General features: G+C 35.8%; 1 protein-coding gene across 2 annotated transcripts in view; it reads left to right on the top strand.

Annotated features, from left to right (window-relative positions):
• The window catches only part of GLRA3 (glycine receptor alpha 3), a 188,665-nt gene that overhangs the window by 36,996 nt on the left and 133,123 nt on the right, over positions 1–18,546 (top strand). For both annotated transcript variants that reach the window (XM_070480668.1, XM_070480669.1), the window contains exon 3: positions 12,725–12,792. In XM_070480668.1, the coding sequence (XP_070336769.1) occupies positions 12,725–12,792 (68 nt within the window). The remainder of the gene's footprint in view (positions 1–12,724; positions 12,793–18,546) is intronic.

Raw genomic sequence — 18,546 nt, forward strand, 5'->3', positions numbered from 1 at the left:
AATGACTAGATAGATTATTAGGCAATAGGAAAATGTTTTTAAAATATAAAATTCTTGGGAAAAACTTGTGTGTTTTACCTCTCAGTAATTTATAAATTTTGAAAGAAGAAAACAAAAACATCTTGGTAGAGACATTCTCAGACAATTTGCAAAAATTAAATAAGAATATTCAATCTAATTAACAGTCAATGAAGTTTAAGTTGTAATAATGTGATAGCACGTTCATCTTTTAAATTATTAACATTTAACAATAAGCAAGGTGAAAAGACAGCCTTCAGAATGGGAGAAAATAATAGCAAATAAATTATCAATGAGACAAAGGATTCATCTCAAAAATATACAAGCAACTCCTGCAGCTCAATTCCAGAAAAATAAATGACCCAATCAAAAAATGGGCCAAAGAACTAAACAGACATTTCTCCAAAGAAGACATACAGATGGCTAACAAACACATGAAAAGATACTCAACATCACTCATCATCAGAGAAATGCACATCAAAACCACAACGAGGTACCATTACACGCCAGTCAGAATGGCTGCTATCCAAAAGTCTACAAGCAATAAATGCTGGAGAGGGTGTGGAGAAAAGGGAACCCTCTTACACTGTTGGTGGGAATGCAAACTAGTACAGCCACTATGGAAAACAGTGTGGAGATTTCTTAAAAAACTGGAAATAGAACTGCCATATGACCCAGCAATCCCACTCCTGGGCATACACACCGAGGAAACTAGATCTGAAAGAAACACGTGTACCCAAATGTTCATCACAGCACTGTTTATAATAGCCAGGACATGGAAGCAACTAGATGCCCATCAGCAGACGAATGGATAAGGAACATATATAATGGTACATATACACAATGGAATATTACTCAGCCATTAAAAAGAATTCATTTGAATCAGTTCTAATGAGATGGATGAAACTGGAGCCCATTATACAGAGTGAAGTAAGCCAGAAAGATAAAGACCGATACAGTATACTAACACATATATATAGAATTTAGAAAGATGGTAATGATAACCCTATATGCAAAACAGAAAAAGAGACACAGATGTATAGAACAGACTTTTGGACTCTGTGGGAGAAGGTGAGGGTGGGAAGTTCTGAGAGAATAGCATTGAAACAAGTACACTATCAAGGGTGAAAAAGATCACCAGCCCAGGTTGGATGCATGAGACAAGTGCTCGGGGCTGGTGCACTGGGAAGACCCAGAGGGATGTGATGGGGAGGGAGGTGGGAGGGGGGATCGGGATGGGGAACACATGTAAATCCATGGCTGATTCATGTCAATGTATGGCAAAAACCACTACAATATTGTAAAGTAATTAGCCTCCAACTAATAAAAATAAATGAAAAATAAAATGTCAAAAAAAAAAAGTGAAAGAGGAGAGTGAAAAAGCTGGCTTAAAGTTCAACACTCAGAAAACTCAGATCATATCATCCAGTCCCATCATTTCACGGCAAATAGATGGGGAAACAGTGGAAACAGTGGCTGACTTTATTTTTTTGGGCTCCAAAATCACTGCAGATGGTGATTGCAGCCATGAAATTTAAAGATGCTTGTTCATTGGAAGGAAAGTTATGACCAACCTAGACAGCATTTTAAAAAGCAGAGACATTACTTTGCCAACAATAATCTTAATTATTTCAGTCTCAAATACATTATTATAAAATTTATTTCTGGAATACTGGTTTCAAATTTGTGGTTGTTTTCACAAGTATATTTGCATTAAAGTAGAATCTATGTTGTGGAATTGTTCTCCAATGTGGAGAACAATTCTTAAAAAATATTTAAGATGACTTCATTAAAACATAACTTTGTATTTTCCCTTTTATATACTTCTAACTTATAAAAAAACTGTAGATGTAGACATTTTTCTTTAAACAAAATTGTGATACTTGTTTGTATGATTTTGTATAATTTCTCTAAAATATAGTACATTTAAAAAATTTTTATTTGCTTGAGATTAAATATTTTAAATGTTATTAAAATGCATTATACAAAAGTAGAAATAAATAATTCTCTTAAATTACTTTAAATTGGTCCTGAGCACAGATAGAATGGTCTCTTCCATTGAAAATTATCTTAGTAAATAATTAAATATAAATGTTAGCTATTTATAAAAATAAATATTTAAAGACATTAAAACACTTAGATGTCTAACTTACTAAGATTATTATTTTTTTCCCTTCCACGGGTTAATCAACTATTCTCTTCCCCTCCAGAATAGTCATAATTCATCTTAAATCTTTCTGAGAATCAGGTTTCTCCAAGAAAGACTCTATGCCTTTACCATAATTGGAGTATGAAATCTCTGTTATGTTTTAGTCCTATTAAATATAATGATTTTTAACTATTATAAAGAATGTGTTTAATAACTATAATTGGGTTTAGAAATAATCTTGGAGTCTGCTTAAAAAGAATTGGCAAATAAAGCTCCATATCTCACTAAATTAGTTAATCATTCAAAAGAAATCAGAGTTTTGTACAAATCATTTCAAAAATTTGGTCTTAGGCAGAAGAAGTGATGTTTATAGAAGCAGTTATTTCCATTTTGAAAAAAAATAATGGGTAGATGCTAGTACTTCTTTCCTGGAATTCGAAATGTTTCCTTTAGAACTTTCTATTTAGGGAAAAGCAGGAATGGAAGAGGCACAATTTATCAGGCAGAAGCCACACAAACTGCAGAAAGGTGGTGCTCCAGGTTTCTAGGCAGGTGCTACTTTATATCTGTTTGTTGTTTTATGACAGTAGTAAATATCATGTACCTGAACTTGGTAAAAACTAAATTGTCCAAAAATATTAGTGATGAACAGCTTCAACAGTTCTTCAGCACAATTCTATTTCTTAGAGGCAAACACTCCAGAAGGAAAATTGGTAATTTGCAGTGAGCATCTGTTTAATCTCTGATAGCTTTTTAGGCCCCTTACAAAGAAGGTGTTATGACCAGTTCTTTGCACTAACTAGACTGCTAGTTGGATGCCTCCATTCTTACATTCCACCTCTTCTGTTTTACTTTTTTTGGGCCAATGATTTTTCTTCCTGCAGGAGCAATATTTATTCATCTTGTTCACTATCTTTCAGTTGTTAGTTTTCTTGCATGTAATAGAAATGCTCTGTAGTTTAGGAGGGACCAAGTCCATTAGCCTGGGTGCTGATACATGTTCTATCTGCTCTGTGTGTGTGGAAGGAGGTGGTTTTGTGCTATCTCTCTTGGGGAAAGGACATGTGACAGAGATGGTTCTGCCCTGGGCACAGCTTTGCTTCAGGTGAGGGCTGAGTTTCTAGGTTTTGGTCTGGGGTTCTCCAAATGCCAGAATAGAAATGACTTTAGTTTTGAGGTAGTGTCAGGAACTCTTTTTTTCCTAATCAGTTTTTTTTTTTTTTTTTTGCAAAGAGAAGTTGAATAAATTCTGGAAATCTAATGCATAACCTTGAGGTTATAGTTAACAGTACTGTATTATATACTTAAAATTTTTTTTTCTGAAGTACATTTTAATTTATTAATAAATTTTTTTGAAGTATAGTTGCTTTACAATGGTGTATTAATTTCTACTGTACAGCAAAGTAAATCAGCTGTCTGTGTAAGAATATCCCCTCTTCTTTGGATTTCATTCCCTGTAGTATACCACAGAGCACCAAGTTCCCTGTACTATACATTAGGTTCTCATTAATTATCTATGCATAGTATCAGTAGTGTATATATGTCAGTCCCAATCTCCCAGTTCATCTCACCTCCACAATCCCCCTTGGTGGCCGTATGTTTTCTGTTTTGCAAATAAGTTCATCTATGACATGAAGTGAAGTGAAAGTCGCTTAGCTGTGTCCGACTCTTTGCGACCCCATGGACTATACAGTCCATAGAATTCTCCAGGCCAGAATACTGGAGTGGGTAGCCTTTCCCTTCTCCAGGGGATCTTTCCAACCCAGGAATCGAACCCAGATCTCCCACACTGTAGACAGATTCTTTACCAACTGAGCCACAAGGGAAGCCCAAGTTCATCTTTACTATTTGCTAACAGAGTAGATCTTAAATGTTCTTACCACAAAATGAAATAGTAAGTATGTGACATGATGGAGGTGTTAGCTAATGCTAAAGTCATAATCTTATTGCAGTATATAAGTGTACTAAATCAACACATTGTATTAATGCATTTTAAGCATTGTATGTTGTATGTCAATTTTATCTCAATAAAGCTGGAAAAAGAAAACACTTAAAAAGTTAGCATTGCTTACAGACTCATATTATTTTGAATCACCTTCATAAATTATGTCTGCAGAAAGAAAAAAAAAAGTGCATCCTTCAAACCCATGGAAACCCCAGGCCAGCCCTACTCTAGGGGACAATGGATGGCGGCAGAGAGCTTTTTGGGACAGGTATCCATGGCCTCTGCTACTCCATCTAATGCCCCACCTCCTTTCCTATTGATGGTGACTGAATTTTGTGCCTCTTAGCACGTTAGCTTCCTTCTCCATGTTGTAGTAATCATCACTTATTTAGGCTTTTCTCTGTTTCATGTATCAACTGTTTTCTTCTGCCTTTTATATTTTATATCATTAAACCAATTCTGACTTTCCTGTCATTCTCTTTGGTGTGATATGTCTAGTCTCATTTTTATTCACTAATATCATTTTTATGTCCTTGGAAAGTAAGACAACCATGCTCAATCTTCCATCTTGAAATAGAAGCTTCCAGGAGTCATTTGAAACTAGAAGCCAGTTTAACAAATAAGAAGTAACCAAATAGCAAATAAAAGTACATTCATAGGCAATAAAATATTATTTCACCAGACTATTTTGCTAGCTTTTTCTAGATTTTATTTCTTTTCTTTGACTTTATTGTTTAGGTCCTCAGTTGGTCTTTATAACCTTAAATCTAATTTGGATCCAGGCAGAGAGGACTGACAGCAGTCACCTGTTTATGTATTCCTCCTGTACATTTAACACATTTGTGTTAAGTTTTTTATTGTTTCCAGCGACCATTCCCTTTATCCAGGAATAACGTTGTTTGCCTTCACTATGTCTTTGTGTTTGCCGTCTTTTCATCTGTGATATTCCTCTGTATTAATCCTTTTATCCCATTTCATAAATCCAATTTTCATTTAGTCTATTCTGCTATAACACATTCTATCCCCAGAGTGGTATATGTACCCAATACTCATTTCTGCCCATTTTTTTTTAAGGGAAAGTGTTAGAATCTGTTTATCCATTTTAATTATTCCTATCCATCCAGACACTACTTTTCTTGAATAAAATTAAGTTTTTTTTTTAAAAAAGCTGTATTTTCTATTTGCATTTTTATATCATGCAAGGTCATTTTAACAAGAAAAATTCCTAATAATAAATCTTTCTAAATTGTAGACAAAACCTGAGTCACAGATTTAAACTCTGCACCATAAGTTTTTAGATTTTGTTTGATTATTCTTTAATATATTCTCTCTGTAGTGGTTATTTCTCTTTTTTGTTTTAAAACAATCTCAGACTAACAGAAGATTTTCAAGTGTAGCTTAGCACAGACTATTTTTCCCCCAAACCACTTGAAAGTAAGTTGTTGACCTGATGCCCCAATAGTTGGATGTATCATACAGATAAGAATATTATCTTAGATAGCCGTAGTCTGATCACCGAAACAAGCAAATTAGCATGGATATATTGTGTTCAGTCATGTCTGACTCTTTGAGACCCCTTGGACTGTAGCCCGCCAGGCTCCTCTATCCATGGGATTTCCCAGGTAAGGATACTGGAGTGGCTTGCCATTTCCTTCTCTAGGGGATATATTGCCACCATCTAATTTAGAGCTCCCATTCAGATTTTATCAATTATCTAAATAATGGCTTCATAGCAAAAGAATCCAGTTTAGAATCATGTCTTATGTTTCATGGGTCATTTCTCATTGTCTTCTTTAGGCAGAACAGACCCTCCTTCCTTTGTCATGATCTTGGCATTTAGAAAATATTATTCCTTTATTTAACAGAATGTTTCTCAATTTGCAATAGTCCAATGTTTCCTCATGATTCAGTTTAGATAATGCATCTTGATAGGAATATCACAGAAATGATGATATGTTCTAATTGCACCTTCTTAGATTGTGGACCTTGTAAATTTTTACCATGACTGATGATGTTAATTTTTATTAACTGGCTAAATGGATTCCTGATAGAATGTGTCCCTGTGTACACACATGTACATGTAAGTATTCATATACATACATATTAATTTACATCTATGTATTTATATCTCTATCTTTTGAAAACCGTGAGTTCTCCCTGATAGTTATACTGCCCTATATTTATTCTAGTTTCTGAGTTTCCATGTTTTAACTCCTTCATTTGACAGTAAGGCTCCCATTATTTTCTTTCTTTCTTTATCTGAATGCACTGGATCTTAGTTGCGGCGTGTGGACTCTTAGTTGTGGTTTGTGAGACCTAGTTCCCTGACTAGGGATTAAACCTGGGCCCCCTACATTGGGAGCATGGAGTGTTAGCCACCGGACCACCTGGGAAGTCTTGGCTCCCATTATCTTTAATATAATTACATGTTTGATCAATACATAATGAATCTCCTTTGTGTGTTGCCACTCCCTCTCCTGCCTGAGTCCTGATCAGACTGTCAGAGCCCTTGCCAGGATGCCCCCAGGTGGACATGCTCCTCACCCTTCTCTGGTTCTGATATCCCACACCTGGCTGCCTCACTCAGGCTTCAACACCCGGTGCTGGTGCTGTGAAATCCTTCTCACCCTGCTCTAGTTGACCACACTCCTGCAGCCATCCCCAGCTTGAAGCCTATTGTACACTGCCCAAGTGAATGGCTTTCGGCTACATTTTTCAGGAAGGAAAGGTAAAGGGGAGGAAAAACTGGATCCTATTTTTAGGCCATCCTTTTCAAACCTTTTTTCTAGTATCTGAAACATAATTGAAAATATGGATTTAAAGTCATCAAATATGCTTTTGTCAATCAAAATAAAGTATCGTTCCTCATGACATGGCTACTATATATATATGTATATATATAATAAAAACAAATCTAAACATAAAACAAAATCTGAACAGATTTTTTAAAAAGTTTAATCTTTCGATTGCACTCTTGTATCTTTAATAAGGGTGAGGCTTTAATGCAACATTACATTAAAAATTTTTAGAGTCATTTTCATGGACACTTGGATTTTTTTTTTGTCTATTTGTTTACTCTGTATCTGCCTAGTGAACAATTCTTCCCCAACATGAATGACAGTAAGGTAACTGCCAAGGCTTTACTTTGTACTTTGCCATTTTGCCTTGGTTCACCCCTGAACGTAAAAGCCACATTCTATATAAGAAACATCTAAAAGCAAACATGCTGCTGAAAACGTCTGCAGCTACTGTAATTTGCTTTTCAGGCCAATGATGGCTAATGCAGTGAACAATTTTAAAGCACAACTTGCCATATAGATCCTATAGCAGTTATTTGTTCTGTTGCTAAACATAGAGGTATATCAGATGGATGTACTAGCTTTTGCTTTGGCACAGAAGTAGCACATTGACCAACGACTGCTAAACAGGTGCTCTCTGTAATGGCAATAGAAGACCTACAGTCTTCTCTGAGCATCATTTTCTACACAACTTTTTAATACTGTGTATATCATCAGGTCAGTTCAGTTCAATTGCTCAGTTGTGTCCAACTCTTTGTGACCCCATGGACTGGGGCACACCAAGTCTCTCCATCCTTTATCAACTCCAGGAGCTTGTGCAAACTCACGTCCATTGAGTTGGTGATGCCATCAAACCATCTCATCCTCTGTTGTCCCCTTCTTCTCCTGCCTTCAATCTTTCGCAGAATCAGGGTCTTTTCCAATGAGTCAGTTCATGGCATCAGGTGGCCACAGTATTGGAGTTTCAGCTTCAGCATCAGTCCTTCCAATATATATTAATAGTGAAGGTAAAAAGACTTCTCCATGACCTGCCCTGATCTGACATGGACCAGAAGCTTAACATGCAGAATATACTGCTTTATAAATATTATGGTAGTGTATCTATCTTGTTCCTGGTAACCTATCTACACTGTCACTGTCCTTAGTCAGGGCCATTCTATTTCCCATCTGAACAGTTACAATAAATCCCTGTATTTTTCTGTCTCTAAGCTTTTGCTATCCATTCAACCATTCACCACATTGTATTGGTTTACTTCATTCTCATGATAAAGAATCTTGTAATGACTCCTTCATGTTCATAAAGTAAATTACAAAATACTGTGATTTTACTTTGTAGGAATTCTATGATCTAGTCCAAGACTATCTTTAGAAATAATAGACATTTTTTTCACATTGCTTCATATCTTAATATATTTTTAAAATTAAAAAATTAATTCTATTATGGATATATATTTCAGATATATGCATATGTACATATCATGTGGATATATATATATATGTATATCTTTCTAGTGAATGCTCTATTTTTGAAATTAAGATTTGGTGTTTGCGTGCACCCCAATGTTCATCGCAGCACTGTTTATAATAGCCAGGACATGGAAGCAACCTAGATGCCCATCAGCAGACGAATGGATAAGGAAGCTGTGGTACATAAACACCATGGAATATTACTCAGCCATTAAAAAGAATTCATTTGAATCAGTTTTAATGAGATGGATGAAACTGGAGCCCATTATAAGAGCGAAGTAAGCCAGAAAGATAAAGACCAATACAGTATACTAACGCATATATATGGAATTTAGAAAGATGGTGATGATAACCCTATATGCAAAACAGAAAAAGAGACACAGATGTATAGAACAGACTTTTGGATTCTGTGGGAGAAGGCGAGGGTGGGATGTTTCGAAAGTACAGCATCAAAACATGTATATTATCTAGGGCGAAACAGATCACCAGCCCAGGTTGGATGCATGAGACAAGTGCTCGGGCCTGGTACACTGGGAAGACCCAGAGGGATCGGGTGGAGAGGGAGGTGGGAGGGGGATCGGGATGGGGAATACATGTAAATCCATGGCTGATTCATGTCAAGGTATGGCAAAAACCACTACAATATTGTAAAGGAATTAGCCGCCAACTAATAAAAATAAATGGAAAAGAAAAGAAACAGAAAAATAAAGATTTGTTGTCTGAATCCCTTCACCTTTCTTTCTGCTGAAGAAGAGAACACATAACAAATAAGCAGTAAAATAGAAACCAGATCTGCTCTTTTGTATGTACTAATAGCCAGGTGAGGAACACGTCTGATAACTGATGGATTGGACAATAAAGCTTAGACATGAAAGCACTGGGATTTACTTTACTACCCATCAAACAGCTTTTGAAGCCAGGTTGCCTTTCTGTTGTTAGGAAGATTATATTGCATCTGGTGGGAGGCATGTTGGAGAAGCAAGACCTGGAGTCTTGTTCATTCGATGTGAGGCATCATGCTCCCAACTGTTAGGGCCGGTCCTCAGTAGCCACTTCTCTTACAAGTGACCATGGCTCTTCTGTGGAAACGTGCTATTTTAGAGAGAAAACAAATGCATCCCAGGAGCCCTCCTTCCAGCACAGTGCTTAATACTGTTCCTTGCAGAATTTTTCTGGAGTCACTAGGTGGTACCGAACAGCACCTGATCCCAAGGAACGCATCAGAACAGACTTTATCAACTTCAGGTTACCAAAGCCTACACTGAATTTTCAACTTTAATCCAGTTTTTCACCAATTTTACCTACAATTCTATACCTAATAATTAATTTAGAGGATGAGACCAAATAAATAAATAAAGTGCCTGTTCCTTGCTAAGTTAAAATGAGAAAATCATCTTCCCACTGTTTTATTTATTCCAATTTCAGCCAAAGAGATTGCAATCAGATTGAGGTGACAGTTCTGTAGCAGCAGTTACATTTGGGGCCATGTTTACAACATAGATGTACCTGAAGTTGCATTTTATTGGAAGGTGAATTAACCCAATACTAAAACATTTGTGTTTTCCCTCTTCCAATGTATTTGAGTCAGCAAAGCACAACAGAATTTATCTTAAGCAAAAGGGTATCCCCCAGATTCACATTGCTGTCACCAGCAAAGGAAAATAGCAGAGTTTTAGAGTTCTCAAGAGAAAAAGAGAATAGCTTAGCTTCCTTGGTGGCTCAGAGGGTAAAGAATCTGTCTTCAGTGCAGGAAATGCAGATTTGATCCCTGGGTCAGGAAGATCCCCTGGAGAAGGAAATGGCAATCCACTCCAGTATTCTTGCTTGGAGACTCCCATAGGCAGAGGAACCTGGAAGGCTACAATCCATGGGGTTGCAAAGAGTCAGACAGGACTGAACAACTAACACTCAGAAAGTATCAAAGATTGGTTTTTAGTTTTTCAAGATTTCAGTCAGCCTGTGCATAAAGCAGAGACATTACTTTGCCAAAAAGGTCCATTTAGTCAAGGCTATGGTTTTTCCAGTAGTCATGTATCGATGTGAGAGTTGGACTATAAAGAAAGCTGAGCACCGAAGAATTGATGCTTTTGAACTGTGTTGGAGAAGACTCCTAAGAGTCCCTTGGACTGCAAGGAGATCCAACCAGTCCATCCTAAAGGAGTTCAGTCCTGGGTGTTCATTGGAAGGACTGATGTTGAAGCTGAAACTCTAATACTTTGGCCACCTGATGTGAAGAGCTGACTCATTTGAAAAGACCCTGATGCTGGGAAGGATTGAAGGCGGGAGGAGAAGGGGACAACAGAGGATGAGATGGTTGGATGGCATCACCGACTCAATGGACATGAGTTTGAGCAAGCTCCAGGAGTTAGTGATGAACAGGGAGGCCTGGCATGCTGCAGTCCATGGGGTTGCAAAGAACTCAGACTGAGTGACTAAACTGTAACTGTGTATTTATTTTAGAGTTCACCACCACTTACATTAAGTAATATACATATATACATATATAACTATATATATGTATCTTCTAACAATTAATTGTGACTTCATATTTCTCTTATGATGGGATAAGTTAACCATAGAATAAAATATCTGTGCTTTTTCTTCTCTTTAGTCAGTTCAGTCGCTCAGTCATGTCTGACTCTTTGTGACCCTATCAACTGCAGCACACTAGGCTTCCCTGTCCATTATCAACTCCCGGAGCTTGCTCAAACTCATGTCCATTGAGCCATCCAACCATCTCATCTCTGTCGTCCCCTTCTCCTCCTGCCCTCAATCTTTCCCAGTATCTCTCCCAGTCAGTTCTTTGCATCAGGTGGCCAAAGTATTGGAGTTTCAGCTTCGTCATGAGTCCTTTCAAAGAATATTCAAGACAGATTTCCTATAGGATGGACTGATCTGATTTCCTTGCAGTCCAAGGGACTATTAAGAGTCTTCTCCAACACTGCAGTTCAAAAGCATCAATTCTTCAGCACTCAGATTTTATAGTCCAACTCTCACATCCATACATGACTACTGGTAAAACCATAGCTGTGACTAGATGGACCTTTGTCAGCAAAATAAAAGAAGACCTTTGTCTGCTTTTTAATATGTTGTCTAGGTTGGTCATAGCTTTTCTTCCAAGGAGCAACCATTTTTTAAATTTCCTGACTACAGTCACCATTTGCAGTGATTTTGGAGCCCCCTGAAATAGAGTCTGTCAGTTTCCATTATCTCCTATAGTAGGATGATGGGAGAGCAAGAATGACTGTTATGCTACAGGACAATAAATCTAGAATGGAGTAAGCCTGAAGGAAGAGAGAGTTAGCAGAATATCTGATGAGTCTGATATGGAAACACAGTTTAGACATTTCAGAACTTGTGGATAATCTGATGATACATATGGAAGAAACTATTTGAAATATATAAAACAATTATCCACTTCAGGAACATGTTTTGCAGAAAAGAAACTGTGATCATAGTGTATTATATGGTTAGTTGGCATACTATTTACTTTGTCATAATAATGTAAAGCTGGGGACTTCCCTGGTAGTCCAGTGGCTAAGACTGCATGTTCACACTACAGGGGGCCCAGGTTTGATACCTAGTCAGGGAACTAGGTCCCACATTGTTGTTCAATCGTCCAGTCATGTCTGATTCTTTGTGACTCCATGAACTGCAGCATGCCAGGCCTCTTTGTCCCTCACCATCTCACAAATTTGCCCAAGTTTGTGTCCATTGCTTCAGGGATGCCATCCAGCCATCTCATCCTCTGACACCCTCTTCTCCTTCTTCCCTCAATCTTTCCAAGCATCAGGGACTTTTCATAGTCAGCTGTTCATATCAAATGAACAAACTACTGAAGTGTCAACAACTTCAGCATCAGTCCTTCCAACTAGCATTCAGGGTGAATTTCCCTTAAGATTGACTTGTTTGATCTCCTTGCTGTCCAAGAGACTCTCACGAGTCTTCTCCAGCACCACAGTTTGAAGGCATCAGTTCTTCGGAGCGCCGCCTTCTTTACAGTCCAGCTCTCACAGCTGATTGAGAACTCAACTATGTTCATGTGAAAGTGAAATAACCAAAGAAATTAGCATTAGGTATCAGTTTTTGTGATTTTATCTGACTAGCTGAGACAAGATGAACTGAATTAGTTTAATGCCTATCACACAGTATTTCAGAATTTTTTATTTATATAGCTATCAAGCCTAATAACAAGGCTTATAGAATATCAAGCCTAATAACAAAGTTTGTAGCCAGATAATGAAATGCTTTGAATTTTTTTAAAATTACATATCAGATGCATGGAATTATTTGGAAATATTTTAGATAAGCATCCAATGAGCCCTTCTGTTTTAATCTCTCTTTCAGGCCCTGCAGTTAACGTCACATGCAACATATTCATAAACAGCTTTGGTTCTATTGCTGAGACAACCATGGTAGGTAGGCCTGTTGACTTTATAATGAATTGCACACTGGAGTAATTTATAATCATGTTCATGTCATTTTTTATGCTAATTTTATGTAATTTAAAGCTAAAATTCATATAATGAGATTTTAAAAGATAAAACTGATTGTATAATTAAATTACAATCAAGGCAGGTAATAATGTTTCATTTAGAGATGGTATATTAGAGAATAAAAGTAAGAGAAAACACAATTGATCTCTCCCATTTCAGTAACTGTTAGATCTCACATTAAAACTAAAATTAAAAAAAAGTAAAATTTTACCATATGAATTATTCATTTGCAATGTTCTTTAATAAGCAGAAATAAGCATAGGAGTAAATAATGTCATGTTTAATAATTCTGTATGCTTAACTGTGCTTATAATGTTATTTTAAGTATTTTGATTACTTTTCCAAATAAATGTGGTATCTGCTTAAATATCATAAATATTTTGCAAATTGTGGTGTGTGCTTTAATTTAACTAAACTCACTGAACTGAGACTTCATTACTGCATGATTGAGAACTTAATCAAGTTATTAAAGCCCAACAAATTATCATTCCAAGCCCAACTTATTCTGCTTTGGATTTTATAACTTTCTCTAAAGATCATGTTGTATCTTTTCTTTGTCCTATATTTTCATTGTGCCTTTCTCTAAAGATCATGTTGTATCTTTTCTTTGTCCTATATTTTCATTGTACATTTAGGGAAAATAAAAATGCAGAGATAGACTCATGAATCACTGAATATCTGTTAAGATTATCAGGGACATTTTTTAAAATTGAAACTATGTATTATGCTTCTTAAATTACCTAGAGTTATACTTCATTCCTAAATTTAGCAAATATAATCCAAATTAATTTTCAGAGTTGCTTTTAGCTAAAATATGATATGAAGAACTTAGATTTATTAGCTAAAATCATTATTAAAAGAATTATTCTTATTTTACATGTATCAGAATAACTTGATAGCAAATTTTCTAAGGAAAATGAATCTAATATGTAAATTATTTTATGGGGAGCTGTGTGGAGTTGTGTGTGCACATGTGTGTATATATGTGTATATAGAAGATCTTTCTCAACAGGAAGAGATTTTATTCAGGCACCACTTTTTAAAATGCTGTTTTGCTCATGTATACGTTTAGTCATTTACCAGCATCTCTGTGGTTCCATTAAAACTCAATACAGTGTAATTACAATAAAAGTATCACTGGAAAAGAACTGAACTCATTTTGGGGAAATTGCATAGAATTATCTTCATTGGACTATATAAGTTAACACTTAGGTATGTACATATGTGTAAACACAGAGAAAATTATATTATTTGCTTTTATAAGCATACTGTGGTTCTGGTGCAAGTTTGACCCTGAAGTCACTATAATCCCATTTCAGAAGTTGACCTGTTATGGATTCTTGTTGAATATATGGCCCTGATTTATAATCCTGTATTTGTCTATACCCCATTGAAATCATATTCATAGATAAAGGAAACTCTACTGAATTTTTTTCTAACTAGACTTCCCAAATTATATGTCTAGCCCTGGCAACTTTCTCATTTTAATTGCTATTATACAACACTGTGTCATCCTGAAAGCCTGGACATATGTTTATACTTTCTCTTTTGCAAGATCACTTCAGTGAAACAGTTTCAACAGCAATAGTTGGAAAGGTTTCTAGCCTGACTTGTTTTTGTGGGATGGAGTAAGGGATTTGGAAAAAAGAGAGAACATGGCCAGATTTCCTCATTAAAACCTCAAAAACTGTCATGTTCCTGAAGGTCTCTGCTTTTTGTGACATAATTCATCAGTCTACCACCAAGTGGTTATAACACAGACTTCATAGGATTTCTTACCCTTAATAATTTTAAACAGATTTCTTTGCAGAATACTACTATACCCAAAGCTTGAAAAGTATTACCAATACACCTTCTCAGGGACACTCAGTTTTATTTCCCTTCTCCAGTGTAGAAACCCTGTCCATTCTTTCATCCTCTATCATAACGTATCGCTTTCAAATCATTTTTAGCATCTATCATCTTCCTCTCCAGTTACGAGCAGCATCAGTGAATACTAATGAAACACCCTAGAGGTAAAATATTATAAAATTAACTAAGTCCACCTTAGTATCTTTCCTTTTAGTCTCCAAGACCCCTAAATATGTGACATTATTTTTATCCACATAATCAGATTCATTTTTTTTTTAAATTAGTGGTTTTAAATATAGTATCTGAAATATGGTGTCTGTCTATACAGGCATAGAAAGAAATTAGAACTTTTTATATCTTTTACTTTAAAATCTTAAAATATTTTGCTACCCTTAATTACTTTGATGTATTATATGCATCATTTACAACATCACTGATTTGCAACTAAACTTTATTCCATTGTTTTACTTGCCATAATATTAAGTTAACTTATTTTTACAAAGTCGTTCATACATTTACTCAACATTCACATTTTTTATACAAATATACTTTTCTTTTGTTCTTACAATAAATAACTGAATTCAACTAAGACAATGTGTTGCATTGAGAGGATGGAATTTCAAATGATATATAATCATTAACGGATATCTTTGCATTTGAGAATTCATATCTAAAATAAAGCTAAATAATTCTCCCAATCTTGTCTTTGCTTAACAAAGGCCTTAACCATGCTCAGTGTTTTTACCAACCAACTAGATAACATTCCCTCTACTGATCTAGTCTCTAAGCTATTGTATCTCTCCCCATTTAAGAATAAACATTAGTCTATTTGAGGTAATGATTTGATTTTTGAGAAAATTTCTCTAGCTGATATTCTTCTTATTTAGCCATTTTTTGAAAATTAATTCAAATCTTTAACTTATTTTGCATTTACTTCTTGCACCAACTTTGTTTTTCTTAATATTTATGTGCATTTCTTCCCAATAGCATAAGTTTAAACTTCTTTTAACTATGAAACTCACCCTTTCCCAGTGTTGATTGGTCTAAATAATACATTACCAGTCATTCTCACTTGAGTACAATTTTATTATTCTTGAGATAAAATCATTGAAATTTTTCTATGTATGTAGTGGAAATACTACATACATAGTATGAAGTTCCTTATTTCTCTTATGTTAGAGCCCGGGTGGCTCAGCTGGTAAGGAATCCACCTGTAATACGGGAGACCTGGGTTCAATCCTTGGATTGTGAAGATCCCTGGAGAAGGGAAAGGCTGCCCACTCCAGTGTTCTGGCTTGGAGAATTCCATGGATTGTATAGTCCATGGGGTCGCAGAGTCGGACACGACTGAGGAACTTTCACTTTTTCAGAGTCAGATGTCATTATGTGTAATGAGATTCTCTAAGGATTTGTTCAGCCTCTATTCTACCATATTCATTTTCTTCTTTGGCAGGTAATGATTTAACAATTGTCAGAAACCACAGTTCTTAAAAAGATTAAATTAAAAATACAACTTGTTTGCTCTCATGAGCCACCCTTCCGTTTTACAGCATGGCCTTGATGAGAGAGGTGCATTTATCCTGATTTTTAAATGGGGTGGCAAGAGGAGCTCATAATTGTTTTTTTTTTCAGTTCCCCAAATAATAATTTATTTTGTATTTACAGTAATTGTTTTTATTGTTATGATAAGGTGCAGCTTAACATCTCTGCATTAAGTGCTTCTTGGTAAGCATACTCCTGTAAACCTGTGGTGAGTTGTGCATAAGGATTATACGCCAGGATGACAGCGTTTGTAAGTTGGGCTTTTTTTAAAAAAATGGGTAAGTTGGGCTTAAAAAAAAAGCCTCATATATACCTCTGCAGCAGTTCGGGTGTGTATATAGCATAGTATTTCAAAGTAGATGTATTGGCATAACCTCCTGCCTTCAGCAAACAGATGGCTCTCCATCTTGCCACACATATGTTGGAGAGAGAATTGCTCTGCTGTGTGCCTTAAGTCAATATTTACTCAGTGAACTGTGACTTTTCACCAGAGCCCATAGAATGAATTAATTTTACAAAATAAAAACAAAAAAGGTGAGATGTTTGGTATAATGCTTTTTCAGATGTCTGTCTACAAAGATGTATGGTGGGATGGGTGAGAGTGTGTGAGGGTCTGCTGTGATCTCACAGAATGGTCAGACTGTATGCTTTTTCCATTTTCCACACAAATTATAGGTTCACATTTTAGTTGCAATAGTAATCATGCAGATGTAGGTGTTACTTCAAATCGCTGGATCATTAGATTCCCCAGAGAAATCTAAGCTAATATGGCATAAAAAATTGACAGTGTCATTTACATGTTCTTAATGGAATCTTTTAAACTCCTGCACTGTCTTTTTTTCTAAGTATATTTTTATCAAATAAAGTTATGCACTTTTTGCAGAGCTATTAATAATAACATAATGCTCATGCAACTGTCACCATCTTAAGAAATTAAACATTACAAACACAAATTGAAATTGACTATGAACTCTTGCCCAAAGCGCATTTCTCTACCTTCCCAAGGAAAGCTTTGTTCCTGAATTTAATATTAAAATTCATTCTGCATGACTGAAAATGTCAATAGGATTGTCATACTGTAATACTCACATATAACTTGATTTTTTTGGTTCAAATGTATATTTTTTGAGATAAGCCTTGTTTTTAGCCTTATCTTTCACTTTCATTTGAGCAAATATTCCATAATGTAGTTATCTGTTCTACATTTGTTGGACTTTTTGATTGTTTGTAATGTTTTGCTTCTATAAAAAACTGTGCCTTGAAAATTATTGCACGTTATCTTCCAATATACATACGTAGGCTATTCTGTAGGGTATGTGTGAGTGGTGTGTGTGAGTGTGTGTGCACTCAGTCACTCGGTTGTGTCTGACTCTTTGTGACCCCATGGATTGTAGCCCGCCAGGCTCCTCTGTCCATGGGATTTACCAGGTGAGAATACTGGAGTGGGTTGCCATTCTCCTTCTCCAGGGGATCTTCCCCACCCAGGGATTGAACCTGTGTCTCCTGCATTGGCAGGTAGATTCTTTACCACTGAGCCATCTGGGAAGCCCTCTTCTACACGGTATATACCCAGAATTGGAATAATTTGGCCCAAGTTGATATTCTCAGGCATAAAATCAGTTGGTTCAGACACTGCTTTCCAAAGTGGCCAGTCTGAAATACCTACTAGCAGATTTATGAGATTTGCTGTTTTATGTTTCCCACAGCTAGTATTTACCCACTTGGGATTTACTTGTTTCTTATCATATACTTCCTTGATTAAGAGTGAGATTATGCATTTTTCTTGAGTGTTTTGGAGTCACTTTGGTGTTCTTTGTGCAAAATGCCTCTATGCATTGTTTCTCAATTTATATTGGTTTGCTTGATTGTATACACACAAAGGTAACCTCCAGCCCACCCACACACGTACATGCATTATTCCAAAGGTGAATGAATACTTTGTCAGTTGCATGCATATAAATACCAATTCTGCTCTTTTCAATGTGTTTATAATGTCTTTGGATGTATAAATAATTTTAATTTTTGTTTACAAAATGTAACCTTGTTTTACTTACTGGCTTGTGTTTCTTTGTCTTAACAAATTCTTCTCTCACCTAAATTCACAAAGATATCTTCTTATATTTTCTCCTAAAAATGCTCTGCTTTTCCTATCTAGGTTTGAATTCACCTGGAATTTTGTGCAGTTCTATGTGTGTGTATGATGTGCAGGAACCATTAATTTTCATTTACTTCACAATTGAGTAATTCTTTCCAATAATCCATAACTATACATCTGTCATA

This window comes from Odocoileus virginianus, chromosome 18 (assembly GCF_023699985.2).
Source record: "Odocoileus virginianus isolate 20LAN1187 ecotype Illinois chromosome 18, Ovbor_1.2, whole genome shotgun sequence".
Classification (NCBI taxonomy): Eukaryota; Metazoa; Chordata; class Mammalia; order Artiodactyla; family Cervidae; genus Odocoileus; species Odocoileus virginianus.